The sequence below is a fragment of the Bombus flavifrons genome, chromosome 10 (genome assembly GCF_040668555.2).
Source record: "Bombus flavifrons isolate JBK064 chromosome 10, iyBomFlav1_principal, whole genome shotgun sequence".
NCBI lineage: Eukaryota > Metazoa > Arthropoda > Insecta > Hymenoptera > Apidae > Bombus > Bombus flavifrons.
The window spans coordinates 11,836,783-11,857,296 of record NC_138451.1 but is presented as its reverse complement, the minus strand read 5'-3'; the positions used below and the strand labels follow the sequence as shown (position 1 = coordinate 11,857,296).

At 40.4% G+C, this 20,514-nt stretch overlaps 1 protein-coding gene across 2 annotated transcripts in view; it reads left to right on the top strand.

Moving 5' to 3' along the window:
- Positions 1-20,514, top strand: part of LOC138184025 (uncharacterized) — an 84,055-nt gene that overhangs the window by 48,487 nt on the left and 15,054 nt on the right. Inside the window, exons 2-6 of one of the 2 annotated variants that reach the window (XM_069121655.1) lie at positions 10,410-10,925; positions 11,003-11,225; positions 12,088-12,632; positions 14,981-15,297; positions 19,953-20,261. In XM_069121655.1, coding sequence (XP_068977756.1) covers positions 11,053-11,225; positions 12,088-12,632; positions 14,981-15,297; positions 19,953-20,261 — 1,344 coding nt within the window. In that variant the 5' untranslated portion in view covers positions 10,410-10,925; positions 11,003-11,052. Of the gene's footprint in view, positions 1-10,409; positions 10,946-11,002; positions 11,226-12,087; positions 12,633-14,980; positions 15,298-19,952; positions 20,262-20,514 lie in introns of both variants that reach the window. The other variant, XM_069121654.1, reaches the window with a different exon arrangement.

The window sequence follows — 20,514 nt, the reverse complement described above, 5'->3', positions numbered from 1 at the left end:
AAGGTGTCCTAACACTTCTGGCCGCCAGTGTACACAGTACGGTATACTATAGCGTACACGTAAATGAATACACGTGGGAAGTTGAGCGCGCGAGTAAAAACGATCGGAGTTCTCTACCAAGTTTGCAACCAGCAACAGATTCTTGCCATTCTCTCGCAGGCGATTATTCGAGGAAGGTGGCAGTGTATTTGAGCTATCGCGGAAGGTAACGTAGAAATTCGATAACGACCAAGCTGCGCCGATCGATCGCTCGAAGATGCAAAGCAAGAGGTTCGAGGAAGCTGTTACCGGGTTTCGGCTAACGCAATTTCCATTAGGCTTCCAATGGAGGAGAAGAAAATATCAAGGGGCAACAAAGACGGCGCGCCGGTGATAAAAAAGCGACGTCAAGCAAGGCAAGTCAATGGAAAGAGAACTTAAGAGAACGAACAATGGAGGACAGGGAGGACGGAGGTTGCCATTTTCGTAAATGGCCGGTGCATTGCAGGAATATCGAGGCGACATCAAGATGATATCAGGTTTTCGTGCCTCGTTCCTATAGACGACGAGCATACGTACTCGGGTTTTCGCACACGGTTAAATATCTTCGTACCAAGATAGCGCCGGATTGAAACGCTACACGCGGACCAACTTTAAGAATAGCCGACAGCACTTCTACGCTACTTTCCCTCTGCGCGATTGTTTCGTTCTTAATTATCTTAACCCTTCCGATCCGATCTTTTTCTATTTCGTATTTGTTCTTCTTTCTTCGAGAAACTAAGAGTCTGTGCGAAACAAGTTTGACAATTGCGCTCGAAAGCGAGATACAGACGGTTTATTTTGAAAATATCGTAAGTCCATTTTTCTTCGTTTTGAAGTATCGACGTGTTGGCGCTTACATCGATTGGAAAAATGCTAATTAGGTCTACTTGGTTTGGTCGCGTCTCGGTGTGTACAAACAGCTCGTACACTCGTTATACGCATAGCTTTCTTGAGAATTAATTAGAGCAATATTTTGTTTTCGGGCCAATGGATAGGCTTACGCCACGTTTGAATGTAAATAATTATGCAATTCCACTTATTAACCAAGTTTCAATCGATTAAAACAGACGAATATCGTAAGATTTAAATGGTAAATTGTTCATAAATGACAAGTTCCAGTTAAAGTTGACGTAAATTTTTCGTTTTCTCAATTTTGTCAAAAAATGGACTTATACCATTTTCGAAATAAACGATCCATTTGTGTGAAATTAACTATTTAAGAGAGATATGTATCTGGAAGAAGGTAAATGCTGTTGAACACTGTCAGTATATTACGCTGTGTGCATTTGATTGTTCTAACAAGTCTGTACGGCTGTAATACCTTCGTTATTTCAAATGATAGACGAAAATGTTACTTGCGAATGATCAGCAAATTTCTATGCAGTTGTGAGAAACTTGAAGATGCAAAGTTACATTTAATGTAAAAGTGTACGTAAAATATTCAAAGTGTGTAGTACCTTTTACAAATAGATAAAATAATTTTCTATCTAAATTCCACCTTTTTTTCCATTTTTAGCTATATTCACCACAATCCACAGTCAACTTATGAGAGTCTGAAAATTTGATTAAAATTTGATTAAATCGGTGAATGTTCCTATGACAATTGAAGATGAAAAAACTTTCCCAACGATGCATCGCTGTAAAATGATAGAATATTTTTACGGTTTTCTCGTTGTTTATATTCTTCGTTTGCATATTTATTGGCGTTTCTCGCAAATCATGAAAATAAAAGAGGCTCGTTTTTGAGCTTGGTGAAATAAATTTGCAGCTAACTCTCGTTACAAAATAAGCGTGCGTTGACACGAGGCAAACTTCGGAATGGAATAGCGGTATAATATACCAGAATAACACTCGCTTACCAGAAACGAAACGCGTGCGAAACGCTATTGCAACTGCATAAATAGGAATTCGGGAGATCAATGCGCTTCGAGTATACGAGAGAGAAAATATTCATTTATTCATTGTTTATTTATTTAAAGTCACACGTTACGTATACATAAAATCACATATATACAAATTTTTTTCTTTTTTTTATTATTTAATTTGTACTTTACGATTTGTCCAGCTGGACATTTGGTAAATTTTTCTAACTTAATTGCTAAATAATACGCGATTTGACTATTTTATTCCTTTAGTGAGGTCAGTGGGGTGTTTCCTTTTTTAATCTTCTTTCTATGAGAGTTTTGCTTGCTTCAGCAGCCAGCTGGTTTGGATGTGTTTCCTTGTATTTACCTGGCAATTTCATGTAGATACGTATTACCATTTTACAGTGTAATAAATACATTATTTTAATCGAATTGCATTATATACGATAATAATACAAGGATAAAAAAGAATGTACTATGTATACGGTGATTCTGGAATATTTTAGTAGCGAGATATCTTATAAGGATAGACTTAATTAATTGTATTATGACCCGTTATATACGTTGTTCCAGACTTCTTCCGGCATACAGAGTCAGCGTATTCTGCGAATGAAACTTAACGATTTCCAAACACACGTCGATGAGTCTATCTCTTTTTTTATCGACATCTTTTTTTATTTGTACTTATAAGCGGAAAAAGTCTGAGTCACCTGGTATATGTTTTACTCTGTGGCATAAAGTAGAAGATTTCGACAATATGTCCGATTATTTCAAAATTTAAGACTGTACGAGGTCCCATTGATAGACGAAGTTTTTCTCTTTCCTCGGAGAATTTGCATCGAAATAGAAAGAATGCAGTTTCACGTTTTCAGAATTCTGTCCTGCTCCCCTCGATTGGCAAGGGAATGCGCGTTCCAAAGAAAATATCTATTTGGTACGCGGTCGTTGTAAAAATCTTCCCGGTAACTTGCCTGAAACAGAGTGAAATATTATATCAAATCGATTAGGACAACTCTCGCTTATTCCCTGAAAGTGGCTGGAAAAAATGTATATCCACACAGAAATCCGATTTTCAAGTTTCCAACGATACTTCTTTGGCGATCGCTCTCAGATCGACTTTGCCAGAGAGAGAGAGAGAGAGAGAGAGAGAGAGAGAGAGAGGTCCCGAGGGCTCTATGAAATATCGATGGGAAGAAAAGTCTTGGAAGAGACGAAATAGGTCTGTGATTTCGTGTCGACTTTAAGGGGTTCCGATTCGACGAGGGTCGCACCGTCTGACGAAGTTTAAAGAACCGCACTCACGATGGAAGCCGAAACACGTCTGTTTCTGTAATTCGTTTAGGCGTTTTCTCAATAATGTAGGGTAATCGAGAAGATATCTGGGAAAGAGGTCCGTAAGACAAACGATCGATCGAGTGAATTGCTTTGGAAATTTTAGTTCTGCTCTTTTTGTATATTTTATCGTATTTCTTTTAACCGTATTTCAATACACCTGTGTTTGGATAAAAATAAACAGGAAATTCGTCAATTAATAAACGAAGGTACTACTTTGTTGTTTCACACGTTGTTCGATGATCTTTTATATAAAAAGAATTAGAAAGAATCTCAGCAAGTTTGAACTGAAAATCGATACTCTTTCGTAATGCTAACGCTAACGCTAAATAAATTTCAGTAGATTACAAATTGGATCTCAGCAGTTTCAGAATGTTGTGCGAATTAAAAGTTTACGCTTTGCTTTGTTCTTATGGAAATAATGGCACAAGATAACCTTAGAAAAACTTTCTGTTTTATACTCTAGAGACTGTCACAGTCTTTGAATATGCGTGGCATCTCGATTAGCCTGTTTCTCTAATATTGTCAATGGTAAAGGAAAAACAAACTTCCTACCTCTAACTATAATGGTAATAGATCGGTTTTGGTTGGTCATGGCTATTAACCGATTTGCCGCAAGTAGCTAAATGAAAATTATGGGATAACCCAATAGTGATAATAGGATGCCTGGGACCACTCCGGGCCATTTCACCCACATCCAACCATCAACCTTAATCTCTCGTACATGAAAATCGCCTATACCCTTCGCAAACTTTATTCCCGTGATTTACGCGTCCTATTCTTCTAGCAAATATTAAAAGTCTAATTTGATAAATGTTACGAGTAAATATTTGGTTTCCTCGTGAATATGATTTTATCCCTTGCCAAATATTTCTCAACATTTAGATTTTTGTCTAATGCGATAAACATTAGGAATAAACAATCGATTCTCCTTTGGCTATAACGGGCTTCTCTTTCCGCCAAATATCAAAAGTCTAATTCGACGAACGTTACGAGTAAACGTCTTATTTTCCTACGAATATCGTGGATTTCCTCTTTTGACGAATATCGTAAGACCGATTGACGACGATAAACGTTACGAGCAAACATTTCATTTATCTTGCGAATATGGCAGAATGTATGCAGCTTCGATAAATAGAACGAACATCGCACGACGCGAAACGCAAAGGTTTTTGCTTGCTCGAAAATACGAGAATTAATTTCGAACGTTAAACCGCGTCTCGTTTATTGGCCACGTATACCGAGAATAATAATATCCTTCTCGTATGAAAATTAAACAAACAACGTTCAAGCATTGTTTCATATCTAATTGTATCATTAATTTGAAGAACCTGAGCGTTTATCGATTTCCAGCGAGTCGAAACTGCCTCCTCGGTTTCCAGCGCTGCCTCTGCTCTCGCACAGTCGTCCCTAATAAGGATATTAATTTCTAATAATTGGTTCTCGGAGACGAACACATATTGAATCTGGAAAATTATTGCCTTAGGGTTGACCAAGACTTTGCTTTAATCCTCAAATCGATCAAGCGATCGATGGTCAAACGTTAGAGTATCGGCGAATAATTTGGCCTCGGACCCGGTAGTCGACAATTGAAAACAGCTTTTGACCAACGGCCTATATAGCACTCAATCCGTCATTAACGAGTTAATAGTCCACCGATTGAATTAGCCGATTAACAAATTATCGGCTCCATATTTACGCAGTTTACCCCTTTGCAACCTGTCAATTGCTTCTGCTTGTCGTACGCGATCGAACGATGACAGATCGTTTACGTTAGACAAATCTTTGTCAAGCAACCTACAGCTGCTCAGGTCGTTCGCTCAACCAAGTCGAAAGAACTTGCGATCGTTCAACGAGGAACGCGCAAGGAATAAACTCTGACATAAGGAAATCCTACGAATATTCCGATTATTACGACGACCGAATTTATAAAGTTCCGCTATTTTTATTATAAATCTTGTTAACATTAATTACGCGTAATTCATAATAATTTTTTTAATACGATCGATAATTGCCGATAAAAGCAATTTGGTGGAATGAGCCGGTCCCTTTTGCAGAATAATTTACTAATTAACAATTGGATTGCGGATTTGTTGTACATGTGGGAAATAATCGAGGTACTGATTACCAGTGATTTTAATAAAAATTGAGTAATCAATAATAATTCTGTCATCGATAACGGTTGTTGGTAACCAAAAATAAGTCCCATCATGGATGATGGTAATAAAAAGAATGTCGATCGCTTAACTAACGGTTATTCGTAAGCAGAATCATTTAAACTAAAGTACTTGAGCTACTAATTTTCAAAAATGTTGCAATTTTTGAAATTTTTGTTATAACTGTTACGATCGCTGGTTAAAAAGGGAATCCTGCGGGTTTTCGACCACGTGTAGCGTGTCTTTTCGTGGCAGGTAGTCCCTCGTGGTATGCAGGACAGTAGGTCGGCAATCCCGTCTCCGGTTCTTGCTCGCGTTCTTTTTTCTTTTTCTTTTTTCCTTTTTTTCGGCCTCTTACTCGAAGTCTCGTTCTTCCGTCTGGCTTTTTTTCTTTTCCTCCTTCGTACGATGTATGTAATACTTTAATGATGCAGCAACCGCACGTAAACGGTTATTAGCGCCGGCCAAAGGACGCTTTGATCGAAAAGATATCCACCAAATGTACATACTAAGGACCTCGTATAAATTCAGTACCGTTTTGCGAGTCTGTTGCCCCGTTTGCATATTAACTGTAACTGGTAGGATGCAAGGGAACTTGCGAAATGACCGTGTTTCCTCACAAGTCCCACGTGAATCGCTCTATTTTCAAGTAACTTTATGGCGCGTCCTTACTGTTGCTCGGCGAACAAGTTGGCGGGGGAAAGAGATGCTTGCACGGTTTTCATTTTTCCAGATTTAAACTCTGACATAAGGAAATCCTACGAATATTCTGATTATTACCGAATTTGTAAGATTTCTATATTTTTATTATAAATCCTGTTAACATTGATTACGCGTAATTCATAGTCATTTTTTTAATACGATCGATAATTGTCGATAAAAGCAAAACTTAATGGTTGTTTTATTTATTGTTTTTATTAATGATAAAAATAAAGAAATTCGCGCGAAAAATTGGCACGAACGTGTTTGCTTTGCGAGTACGCGCCTTTACTTTGCCTCTCAGCTCCTGACATTGCCCGATCATTTCTGATCTCCGGTGATTTCTCTTGTTCGTTGATCTAGTTATACTGAAGCCCACGCTGTATATCTCGACAGAGTTGCTCTTTAGAGAAAAAGCTTATTTCGTAATTGCGTTCCTCGGAGACTTTTCTTCTCTACGTTTCCTTCGTTCCTCTGCGCTGCCCTTCCTCTATCGCCTATCTTCTCCTCCCTTCGTTTATTTTCTCGGTCCTTCGTAAGATTTTCTCATCCTGATCCGGCGCTTGTTTCTTATTACTTTAGCCTCGTTCTCCTAGGCGTTCATTATTTTCATTTGCCCAGCTCGTTCGTTTGTCGTTGCTCGCTCGTCTCACTTTCCCATTCTTCCAGCCTTTTTTCTCCCCGCTTCCCCCTTTTTCCTTTATTCCCGACATATTATTCCATTTTCTCTTGTTCAAGCCAGCGTTGGACTCGAGTCGGTATTTCTATGAAGCTCGAGTATCTTTGTTTTCTCGTTCGTTACGTATCTAGTAACGAACGAAGCATCGAAGCGATATTTCGAGCGTATTATTATCGCACTGCCAACTGCCACGTTACCAGACTGCAGTTTCGTGTGTTCGTGGAAACTTTGAAGATGCGAAAACACACAGAAACGCGTGTAATATGTAAAAATATATAAATATACGAAATATTCGAAGTAGAACATTTATTCTAACTTTCAAGAGACTAACCATGTTGTGCGACCACCGACTTCTTTATTCTTCGATCCTACCTTTGTTCGAATCGGATAGAGAACTTGCAACGATCTAAGAACATTTTTACCATGAAACTTGCAAATTCGACATCCGTTCTTTCCTGTTTTCCTCAAACTTGAGAAATCTTCCGACGATACAGGGACTACGATTCGGTGAGAAATGACCGAAGGAAGATCAAATTTCTACTTAGCTTCCATTTCTAGGATGTAACAATGCGTAAAAATTTGCAGTCTAGACGTTACTTTCCCACCAGTTCGTTAACAACCTGAAAGTGTGAGGATTTTTACGCTTTGCCAGCGCATCGCGATATTTCTTGCACGAAGTGGTACACGCAGGAAAGAGTAAGAGGCCGTTTACTCCATCAGCACGAGTTACCGATCTCTCTCGTGAGAGCCATCCATCCACGCGATTCTCCCTCTGAGTTCCACCTCCATTAAACCAAGCTGAGACGGGGCCCGCGTGTATCCTCCGAGAGACGGCGAAGGATTTCGTTGCCAGCGCTTCTTGCAGACATGTCGTATCAGTCGAGTTTCACGGCCGCCGAAAATTCATTCGTTCTTCGGTGTCCTCATCTCGTGTCGATCAACCACGGTGAACTTTCGCAGAGTTCCTTGGGAATTTCAGTGCTTTCGAGGCTCGAGGGTTGCCTTCGCGAGAAAACGGTCGCCTTGGAATGAAAAGAAGAACTGTGATACTTATGTCAGTGGCTGTGTGTATCGATCAAAGAAAGACACACGTATACGTTTCATTTTTCTTTTCGTTTATTTTATCTAAAGTCGCGTCGATCGTTCTTTATGGTCGTTAGCTATCGCGACTAACAAAATACAGAAGAAGAAGGTACAGCGGCAAAAGGAAGTGTAAAATACAGTAAGGCAAGTGACAAACTGAAATAATTACTTTTTGAAATAATATTAGTATCTATATATTTCGACATATATACAATGTACAGGTATAGTTACGATACGATACAGCACGATTAGCCTAAACTTAAGTTAACACGACACAGTGTGAGTTAGAGCCAAGCTCACGATATCACAGTACACGATATAAATTGATCTCTTTGAGAAACTGAAGATTTTCCCAGTGTTTTTTACGATTTAGACGAGTCTGAATCTCATTCGCAAAACGAAATTCAAATTTCTATCGGGGAACGTTACTACGATCAGGAGAACGATCTATCGACGAGATATAGTTATAGCAATCACTAATTTTCGCTTATTTGGCTCATTGCAAGTTATAAAACGTGAGCGTGTCGGTTTATTAGCGTGTCTAATGCTAACTCTGATGAGAATAGCTCGCTCTTTATTATGGAAAAAAGAAAAACGCGCAGGATCTTAGTATATTTCGTCCAACGACGAACCTGTCAGTTTAAAATTCGCGTTTGCTTCCGAATAGTGTTACAGTATTTTTTACCATTTAAACGAGTCTGAATCTCATTCGCAAGACGAAATTTAAATTTCTATCGGGGAACGTTACTACGATCAGGAGAACGATCTATCGACGAGATATAGTTATAGCAATCACTAATTTTCGCTTATTTGGCTCATTGCAAGCTCAGTTTAGCGTGTCTAATCCTAACTCGTTCTTTCCTATCAAAGAAAGAAAGAAAAATACAAAAATAAAAACGTGCAGGATCGTAGTATATTTCGTTCAACGACGAATCTGTCAGTTTAAAATTCGCGTTTGCTTCCGAATAGCGTTACGCAAATTGATCAGGGGATATTCATAGAAGGTATATTTTGCACGAGCCGGCGAACGCGGTCTTGCTAGTAAATTGTATTTGTCAATACACTTTGCAGCCGATAAATCGAATTTAATGCCACGTTACGACAGCTGCCGTGAAAACGCGTCGAATCCTATCGAGGCTCTTGACGCATCTGTTCCGTGATTAACGAGTACCGGTACTCGCTTTAATCTGTTCTTAATGATTCTCTTAGGAACGATCCTAATTTATGTCTGTTCGTGATACTACCTTTCAAATCGTTTCTCGTCTTTTTTCCTCTTTTTCCAGACGATCGGCTGCAACGATTTTCCTTTCGATGAGAAGCAAAGTTACTCGAGTATTCGTATATTGTCGGTCAATTTTTGGAAACATCGTTACGATTAGTTATTTGTTCATTCTATAAGACGATAGCGAACACTGCTGTCGTGTTAGTTCATCGTTAATTCATACACGTATCTTCGCTATGAATTGGTGAAAATGTCCAGACAGTTATAAGTTAGCGTATACTCGACAAAATTTCAAAATTACTAAAATCTATACGTTGATGCGATTTTCTTACGTTACATTTTGATCTCCATCTTATTTTGAGGCAATTTTCCATCGCTCATACAGCGAATGTAGGTGTACATACGTTAAAAACAAGTGTGAGAAGAATGTTGAAGCTTCGCTATAGCGAATTATGTGCACAAGAAAAGCTGCGATGTATTGAGTTGGCAACTAAGTGATTACGAATTTTATCATTAAATGATATTGACAAAAGCCGTAATCACTTAGTTGCCAACCCAATATATAACGAGGAAAAAACATTTAGATTTATTCAATTCCTCGTTAAAATTGTCAGAAAAATACACTGATTCGTTCTATTCGAAACGATATTTGAAGCGTACAATGACAATTAAATTGCGGATATTTATGCGATTATTGATATTTTTCTAAGCACCAGAACCTAAGAAGAAATTAGTTTTATCTACTAAATATCAGGCTTATTTTGGATATTTTGTATATATTTGCGTCTCGCGAGCATTCTCTCTGGGTTTTTGCATTTGCATAAAAATCCGCGCTCTACGCAATGCTAACTAAAGAACGTACTTGATGAAAGCCATCCCATATCCCGTCAAAAATAACAGGGAATTCCCCGCAGAGCAATACAGTACAAAAGCGCGAAGCCGGGACACAAAATAAACTCGCGATTCGCTGAAAAAAGAGCGAACATTCTATCACGAGTTTGCTATTTATTCTCTGCTCGTCATGACTATGCATCGCACACACCTGCGAATTCCCATGTTTCGAAATTATCCAGCAAATGAGATCGCAACCGATGTGAAATTTCTTCCACGCGAGGGGAATTCGAAAGAAAATGACGCGCGAGAATGATGTACATCGCGACTGGCAGGAAGTCGGCCGATTTTTCTCCAGTGAAATATTTTGCGAAACAGTCGAATCGAAGAAATTCCTCCCGAGCAAGAGAATAGAACTCGTCCTTGAAAATCGTTCGTCGAAGCGAGCGTAAAATATTTTGACGCAGTGGATTGGGTCGGCGAAGGTCGGAAAAGGCTCACCGAAATTATTCCATTCGCAGGTCCATGTTCGTCGAGGGAGAAGAAGTGGGTCGGTCAACCTCGAGGCTATAGGCCAGCCCGAGTTTCGTGCAGGAAGATCGGTCGTTAGAGAAAACCGTGTTGACGAGCGAGAAAGATCGACGAAGATCGGCGAGTGGCGAAGAAAGCAACGAGCATGGACCAACGAGAGGTGACTCATCCGCGCGTTTCTCAATGGACAGAGTCACTCTGACCGAACAGATCTAGGAGAAAGTGGCGGCACGAGCGCAAAGTCGAGGCGAGGAAACGCGTGAAACGGAGAGGTTCGATTGGAACTCGAGATTGCGGAGAGGAGTGAGGAAAATCCTTTCGATTCGAACGTACAGGTTGAAGGTTACAGTCGAGTCGAGCGTGTAAGTCGTATCACGACAGAACGCGAAGAATATCGTGAAAGTGTTGGAAAGCGAAATTTAGAAAAGAAGAATCTCGAAGAGCGAACGAGGTTGAAGAAGATCGATCGCACAAGGCGGATGATCTTTGTGGTTGGATTTGAAATCGTGCGAAGGATAATTTGCATGTAATGGCAACATTGATCTCGTAGCGGTAATTTCTGAATGACAATTTCTACTCGTAGCAGACGATAATAGGAAGAGACACGAAGAAGAAGAATAAAAGAAAGCGAAGATGAGTAGAAGAACTATGCCACTGGTTGGACTGAATTCTTGCGAGAGGATAAGACCGGAAAGACTTAGGAATCCTATTCAGAGACTCGTGTGGGGTCCTGGTACTCAGTTTCTAGTTGGTCAAGTTGGTTTGCCCGAGGACGAGGGATCGAATCCACGAATGGCTCTGAGAAGGTATACGAATATTATATTGTTGTTAATTCACGCTCGTAATTCCGTAGAGATTAGTTGAGATATCTGTGAAACCATTGCTGAAGTTTTTCTATGTAATTGTTACTATCGTTTATTTTATATACGAGCATACGGATTCTCATTAGTGTGCGAAGGGATTGTAAGGTACATAAAAAGATAGAAGCGCAACGCGAGCTGAAAATGCGAAAAAACGAATACGAAAATTTACCACAGAAGGATATTAAAGTACAGGCAGTTCTTAACTAATGAATTTTAGTGTTCGAGCTTTACTACTTTTTGCGTAAGCCATACACAGTCTTCAAAAATACAGTGCACCAGCGTCAGAAAAGAAAGCATGCGAGAAAGTACAAACGCAAAAGGGAAGCGAGGAGAATAACAGGGTTCGAGTTAACCTGATTCGTAGAGGAAACAAAAGATCGCTTCGCGTGTAATCGATTCGGCCGTGTAATTCGCATATCTAGGGAATTCGTTTCGCGGTCTAAAATGGATTATCGCGCGTGCCAGAGTCCGCTACGATTACGGTTATATTGATCGGTTGGACAAACGGAACGGCTTTATTGCATCCCTGCGGTGCGTCGCGATAGAATATGTAGATACACAGAGAGACAGGGTCATCGATTACAGCAAGACGTAGTAGAGATATTCGCGGAAATTTCAATGAAATACCAACGTGCCAGGTGATCTGTTATCTGGGAAACACGCTGAAGCTAGCCACTTTGTATTGTCCTTTAAATTCGTAGACACGCGGCGTTTGCCCAATAATACCGGGCAAACTGTTACATGTCTGAAAGCAAGCTCCGTGCTTGAACACGATCTCTGAATACCACGTCTTTGTGTAACACAGGCTCCTTAGATTGTACGAGGGAAGACAATACAGAGAAGCAGCCGCTTTTCTCATGAAACTGCCACACTATACCTTGAGGACGACTCTACCGGACATTCCCGTGGACCTGTTGATCGAAACGCTTCCTCATAGCCTGTCCCTGCTGGAGGCTCTCTACTCGAGGCTCGTCGAGTTGAACGTGAACGACGCGAAAATCTTGAAAGTGGAGCAAGTCCTTTGGAGGATCGTCTATCTGATCTCGATCAGCCAGGATCATTTCCGTCTGAGGATCTGGTGCAAGCTGCTGATCTCCCTGAACAAATTGGCTCCTAACGCGAGGAGCATCCTAGCCGCTAGGAAAAGGACTTTGGACAGGGCGGTGGAAGGTTTGGGCAAGCACGGATTGGTGGCATCCTGTTATCCGAGCAATTTGGAAAACGCCGGGGCCTCGAACCTGGTGCCTCTACCCGTGGCGCTGAAGGAGCAGCTGGAGAGCAGAATCGAGGCGTACAAGTTGGCCGTGCACAAGATCGAGAGCTTCGGCAAGCACGCGAGAACTCACAGAGGTAATCCATGGCGATTTTTAACCGATAACGTTCGTTATGGGTAATGACGAAATATCGTTTCGCGAGTGGGAACTTGCGTGGGAACGGGCAATTCTTTTTACCGCCGCGTCGGGGGCTTAGACCCGGTGCAGACAAGCCTGGACGACGCTGTTACGATCTCGTGGTAGTGCCGTTGTAGAATTCGGTTCTCATATATCGCACAAGGTGTCTTAGGGTTTAACGTTGTACGTGTAATTTCATGGGTATATGTACACGCGTGTGAAACAGTGTATCGAGAAGTTCGTGCACCTATTACTACCATATACGTTTTAATGAAAGTTAGAAAAATTAAGTTACAGAAATTGTTTAAAGAAATTGTAACGTATATATATATATATATATACAGGGTATATATAAGACAGATCATAATACTTGGAAGAGCGAAGCTGCACATTAAGATAAATAGAAAACACCGTACGAACAAGGAGGCAGGAAGTCAACCTACGTGCGAAACCTTTGTTTGGCAGAAAAATAAATGCGAAAATTTATCATACGCGTGCACCACGCCGATTATTAACTGAACACGTTGAAACTCTATTTTCTCGAAAATGAAGCCTGAAACAGGAAAACGTTATTCTACCTTTTCTACTCGTTTTCGCGCGTAGAATAATCTCCTGTCGATTACCAAATCCTGCACAGGCCGAAATTAGCCACGTTCGCTCCAAGTATACTTGCACTTGGGAAAATTTTCGAGCTCGACTTTCTCGAAAACTAAGCCGAGAATGAACAAATTTTATTCCATATATTTCCCTTATTTTTCCACGAGGAATCGCGCCGTGCACGCTTTCACGTGTTATTCGGTCGGAATATATTACGTGGTCGGACGATGTGGATTATAGATACGCGGATCACTTCACGAGAGAAAGTCTGAAAGTTTGTACGATTGAATGGGTCGCGATACGCTGTTCCAGATCCGATTACAGTCAGCCGGTACCTGAAACGACACGCTGCGAGTTTGCTTTCAACGATTGCAGGAATCGATCGTGAAGAACGGGCGCGAAAAATGGTTTCGATTCAATTTCCAGAACCGTTCGAGGGGACGGCGTCGGTGAGAAGAAAACGATTGCATTCTCGAGTCGAGATGTGGAAGCCAGCGACGACGAAGACGCGGCAGTGCGCGAAAGTGTTGCGTCGGTGCACAAAAGTCGTTAACTTTTGCTCGGTGAAAAGCTGGCAACGGATGTCCGCGTCGATATCCGGCCGTGTTAGAGGCCCGATGAACCGTGAAGTATTGGATTTTAACGCAGCTGCACCGGACACGTTACATTTCCCAATGCAAATACGCCGATGCATAGGACATTAATGCGTTTACACGAAAGCACGTTTACTCGTCCACGTCATTGTCATCGTTGCGGGCCTCAACATGGTAAAACACGAAGCGTACTCGTTTCCAACCCTGTACCTGTCTCTTTGCTCTTCTTCGTCCTTAACGCGCTGACTGTTTAGTCGTGTTCTCGTTGCCATTCCATTTGACTGCAATTTTTCTCTCCTTAACACGTTGAACGGCGAGTGGCGTTATCCGCTACCGAGAACAGCTCAGCTAATGACACCAGCGTGGAGTCATCCGCGCTTAACCTGTTAGACTAACATCGGTTTTTTGATCTCTGAGCGAGTTTGAAAAATTGGATCGTCGAAATTTTTCAAAGGTCACTCCGTTTGTGCGATCTGTGGCCACCTTTTCTTGCAGTTTTCCGTTGAATAGAACGACTAGGTGACGCGTACTTTGTAAAATTTATTCGCAAAACTTCGCTTTTACAGTGTTACGTTGAATAGAATAATTAGATATTTTGTAGTCCGTAACGCTTATTTGTGAAAGTTTCGTTTGTTCGCTTGAAACCTCACCAGCAAGTTATAATCGAAACATGGAATACGAAATGAAATACAAAGAGCTTTTGACGAAACTTTTTCAGTCACCCGTGTTCGTATATTTGTTGCTCGGTTATCATTGAGATCACTGACTGAGAACTTTGCTTCGCCAGGAGAAACCTGGAAAGCCTTGTGCATATCGTTTACGAGAAATAGCAGCCGATGAGACAAATGCGAGTAACGCATCGAACGATAAATATGAAATCGACGCTCTTTCGCTCGATTCGCGTTTAATTGTCGAATAAATACCGGCGCTGAAATTCATTGAAATCGATAATTAATTTGCTCGTCGAATCACAGGCCAATTTAACATGGCGAAGTATACAGGTTAATTGTAAACTATATTTCTATTCGATGGTGGTGTGGCGGTTCGATTAAGCGGCATCATAGATTTCTCGTATAAAGTACAGATTGGAAGGAAAGTAATCGTTTGACATTTTCAGCGGACCAAGGTGTACAGGCGGCGTCGCATCAGAGGCAACTTTCGCTCAAGTACAGCGAGATTCAGCAGAGGCTGATCGATAATCAGAGTTTGTTGAACACGTTGGAGAAAGCTGGCGACCCAAGTAGCTTAGAAAGTCTGTTATCCGAGTTGAAGCGAAGGGTCGAACAGGACAAGGAAGCTCTCAGACAATGGACAGCCTTGAGGAAATCCACTTTCGGCGGGAATACGAAGAATCCACCGCTAGCCGCCAGATTGCTGCAATTCTCCAGAGGCTGCGAGCTAGCACTACAATTGATGAACCAGGATAATCTACAAGTAAGTTTCCCTCGAACGTTAGCTTTCAGCAACACAGAAATTTATCATATTGCATTCGTATACGTGCAGCGGCTACAAAAATTATCTAACCGCAGCGTTTATTTCGAAAACGGTGTAAGTCCATTTTTGGATGAAATTGCGAAAACGACAAATTTTGACGCGATCTCTCAATTCTTATTCTAAATATGGAAATATTTTTGTCCGTTTCGATCGATTGAAATTTCGTTGATAAATGGAATCGCATGATCGTTCGTTTTAAAGGTCCATTTGCAAATCTGTAGCTTGTCGAAACAGTCGAGGCATCGATAATAATGGAAAACATATGACAGTGAATAATGTGAACGAGTTGTTTAAATGCGATTCGATAATGTGTTCATAAGTTGCCATTACATTTAAAGTGTTATTAAATTAATAATAGTTTTATGTATATCGGGTTTTATGTATATATTATGTATTATTATGTAATAATAGTACATGTATATCGGGTTGTTATCAAAGTGCAAATTCAAGATCGAAGAAATTGCTGTGACCTTGCTTTCTTCTCTCAATGGATAACCTCGTGTTAACGTTAGAATCTGATAGTGGTGCAGGTATCTGTTGACTGCAGTCGTCTAGCATAATGATAGTATAGTGATTTTAATTTATCTACTTGCGCTCCATTTACATTTTTCAAGTGTCCTATGGATGTCTGTAAACAAGACTGGACTGAGACATAAAACGTCGATTCTAAATAATTAAAATCTAATAAATCGTACGATTCGCAAACTTTGAAACTGGTGAAAGTCCATCGATTACCCTGAAGACAGATATCGGTGCAGTTAGCTCTGAAGAAATCTCATATACAAGAAAAATTGTATCTGTACAACGAATTTACATCCGTTTAAACACGTAGACATCTAATTATTATTTTCTATATATATATCTAATTATTGTAATTAATATGTAAAATACAACGATGAGCAGACACCGTGTATGTACTATACGGATGCAATTTTGTTCGAGAAATTCGAGTGTATTCTCAAAGTAAATTTTATCCATCCAATTTATCTACCTTAACATATTTGTACTAAACTAATGGACAACGCGAAAGAATATGTTTCATATATTAACATAAAATAAAATCGCGGAAATGAAATAAAGTCGAATGAAATAAAAGCTCGATGCACACGTAGGTCCAGTTAAAAAAGTTACAGACGTAGAATCTTCAACATAGGATTTTATACGGGTCTCTCTAATATTTAGCTCGAAAGCCAGAGAAATATTCGCCAAGGAGATAATATAATGTAGTTTCACGGGAACTGTTGTAACCGCAAGCAGTCCCACGAGAAGCGAGTTCAGCAGTGACGTAGTTGATGGACAAAGCTGAATCCACAAAGCACAAAGTCTCCGGTCACGCGTCGTCCCTTAAGGACACTCGCGATCTTGAATTACGCGAGTCCACTTGCAGTAACCGTGCCGCTTGCGATATCTTCCTATCTAATAAAATGCAGACTCGTCCTATCGATCGAAGTTACGCATCTAACAACGACACGCGTTAACGGATTGCTCGTGAAACAGTACGGCCTCCGCAACTACACGTTTCTTTCGTTCTTCGCAACTATCTCTATTTTTAATAACCTTTGTGTTTCCACATTGTCGTTCACACACTGTCTAATATCCTTTTTTCTGCTTCTATCAATAAATCCTTTCGTAAAATTGCACGAGGAAGGACACGCCAGTTGCGTGCAACTTGCAAAAAGAACTTGCTTCTAGGTGTAGTTTTATTACTGAGAAATTTCTGACTCTTCTGAGTAGAACCGCAACGAACGGAGAATCATCGATATCTGTATCGTTTAATCGTCGTGAAAGTTAAAATCTAAAAGGTTTTGTCGTTCTTCTTAATTTTGATTCAATCTTCCACGGAACTACCGACTAATTACAAACAATTACGTACTTAATATTCATCGGAAGCGTCTGCTGGAAGACGTTGTGCACAGATTTCGCATAAATCATCCCGCGAAGGACACGATCTCGTTACGTACACCATGAATAATACAGGATTCCGTGAAACGGTTCCATCAATTTCCGTGGCCCGCCGGTAATCATCGAACGTACGTAGGTACTTGAGACACCGAATGAAATTTGAATGCTAATATACCTTTGGCGATGTGGTTAGCTATCGGAATCGAAGCATCAAGTGTCGCTACAGATTCGTTCGGTCACTCGTAGGTTTACACGTAGGGAAAAGATTGATCGTTCACGGTTCAGTGCCAATATTTGACACTTGTATTTCAATTGTTTGATACTTGGTAAACTACTTTTAGAAGCTTGATAATTTCGATGAATTTTTATATTCTCCTAGATAATTGTAAAACATAATCGGAAAAATTATACTACGTAGATAATTAGAGAATAATAGAGAATTGTACCGATGTAAATTGAAGAAAATACGAAACGTTGGGGATACGCAGAGGATACGTAGGTGTGCGTTGCGCAATTTTTATTGCTGCGTGAATTCACTTTTTAAGGGGATGAAATTGACTGCTGAAAATTCGGATATTTCCCGGTTTTCCAAATTGCAAGAGATAGGAAAAAAGCGTTCGGCCAAAGCTTACCTCTTTCGATTATCGCCATCGTTTGATAAAAAATTGATCAATATCATAGCGAGTTGTAACGCGGAATCGGAAATTTTTTGTTAGTTGATCCAACGATGCTTTGAAATATCGAAAAACACGATTCACTGAAATTCACCGAAGCTTCGCTCAGATCGCTATGATTCATAGCCCGCTGTACGTCCACGTCGACGTATCTACGTCTACTAAACTCTCGTTTATCGTACGAAAGGATATGTCTGAAATAGAAAATGTTGGAGATTCTCAAGATCATGTCAATGGTACACTCGAATTTCGGAAGTCACTAGAACGAATACAATCAGTCGTATGATTTTCCTCCTGTCGAGTTTCGTTCGTAGAAAGTCGATACACGTCTTCGAGAAAGGATACAAAATTGCGATCTTCAGAATTCGTAGCATCACTGGTCAGCCACTTTTCCCACCACATGTAGCTGATTAATATCACAGTGACCGATATCACTTTTCTCAATTTTCTCTGTATTTTGATAAATTTTCTGTTGTTCATCCCTTGTAATATAGAGCGTTTCATATCTTCGCAGTTTTCTTAGTATATTCTATGGGTATAAACAAGAGAAGAATGTTACGCTATCACATCATTTGCAGTTTTACCGAAAAGTTGCAAGAAAAATGGAAAATACTAGGAGAATAATACCTAGACCTGCGGTATCGTTTGTTTGTTATGAGGAAAATAGAAAATACAAAGAGGACGATGCCTAAACCTACGATATTGTTTGACTTCATATCATTAGACTTTTATTTATATTATGTATAAACTATTGTTTGTTTCGTATCACTGTGGCTGATTCTGAAAAGGGACGTATTCTGAAACAATAAAATATTCAACAAATAAGCAGGAAGGGTAGGAACGAAATCGAAACGTGCTTCGTAGGATTTCTAATAAATTCAATTTTTTATTTCCGTCAAAATCTTTCATCGACATTAACCCGAACACCTGGTGGTTACAAATATCGTAATTGCGAATCTGTTCGTATTTTCCATTTCGTATTTCTTATTAGCGTTATAACTTTTTGATAGAACGTCAAACGAACTATTTAACATTCTCCGTTTGAATACTGAAAAGTAATCGAAAATATTTCAGTTTGTATACACGAGAGACGCAAAAAGAGAAAAATAGCAGAGAAGCGGGGCGTATTTCCTTTTCATAGAATAGAACCAGTGTGTGGTGGAATATTTTACTCTACAAAAGTTGTACTCGGCACGTGATAAAAAATGATACTGCAATATTAACTTCTAGAAATTCGATCGTTCGTTTTCGCATACTTCTGATCAAATTTTCTCCTGTTACACCCTGCACCTACTGTCTGTGCAAGGTGTTCCGTATCTCAATCGGCAATCTTGGCCAAAATTCTGAGCGAAAGATATTACATAGTTATCTGCTTCGCAAACGCGTGCCCTTTCAGCAACGCTGTCCCTCGCAAATTTAATTTTTTTTCTTCTTTTTTTGGTTTGACCATGCACTAAGAGCACGACCACTCTGTGGTCTGTCAACCACAGTAAAGAGAGTTCAGAAATTTTTAATAATGCGAAGAATTTCGCTTGGGACGTGTCTACGACACGTAAATTTCTCATAAGCATATTTGCGCAACGGACGACTGACTTTGATAATGAATTTTCGCCATAGTGACAAGTTACTGAGGCGTCTAACGATCTATATTAAAATTGCATGATAATTAATACAAGCTGAGCAAGAAACACGCACAGCCATATAATATATCATATTGCACACATATCTCTCCCTTATCTATACACACAGAACTGGAAAGTTCGAAACGCTGCGTATTCCTACACCGCAAAACTGTCATTTGTCGTTTCTACTTGGCCGTAATCCGCGCCAACATTCCGCGCAACGAAACCGATGGAAAAGTCGAATTGAAAAACGACCGATGAGTTGCGAACGATGAAAGGACAGCGCTGAGAAAGAGCGCCGAAATTCGTTAAAAATTTGCACGGTCGAAGAGAGAATCGGCTCGGGTGATAGCGAGTTTGTATGGAAAGTTCGAACGCATGAAATATTTTCGCGCAGGTATTCGAGCTGAGCGAAAATTTGCCGGACGACTACGACGAGGAATCCAGCAGCAGCGCTGGTTATCACACGGACGAGAGCTGCAGCCCGACTCCGGAACCATCGGTCAGAAACGGATGTACGATTCTCAGGGTGGAGGAGACTTTTCCAAATTTAACATTCGACGACGCGACCGCCGAACGACTGGCCGAAAGATACGCGGCTCTCTACGACCAGGCGCATTTGCATACGTTGGACGCTCTGGACGCTCTGCAACCTCTGAAGGACGCAACCGACTTAAAAGCCAAGATACTCTATTCGGTGGTCGTGGTAAGTGGCACTTTATGCAAAGTAGGTATAATCATACCGCGCCACCCTTAATGCGCTTGCATCTGTGCCCGTCAAAGAGACTGATTCACTCGTTGAGTACTAGTCGTTAGCGTTAGTGTCCCTAGTTAGGGACAAATTAATAACGTGATGACTAGCCAGCGAAGCGAACAGCGAAAGAGGGAAGATGTATCGTTGAGCGGTTAAAGGGATGGGTTTGTTGTTATAGCGAGACCGTTTACCCTGCTGTGTCCTT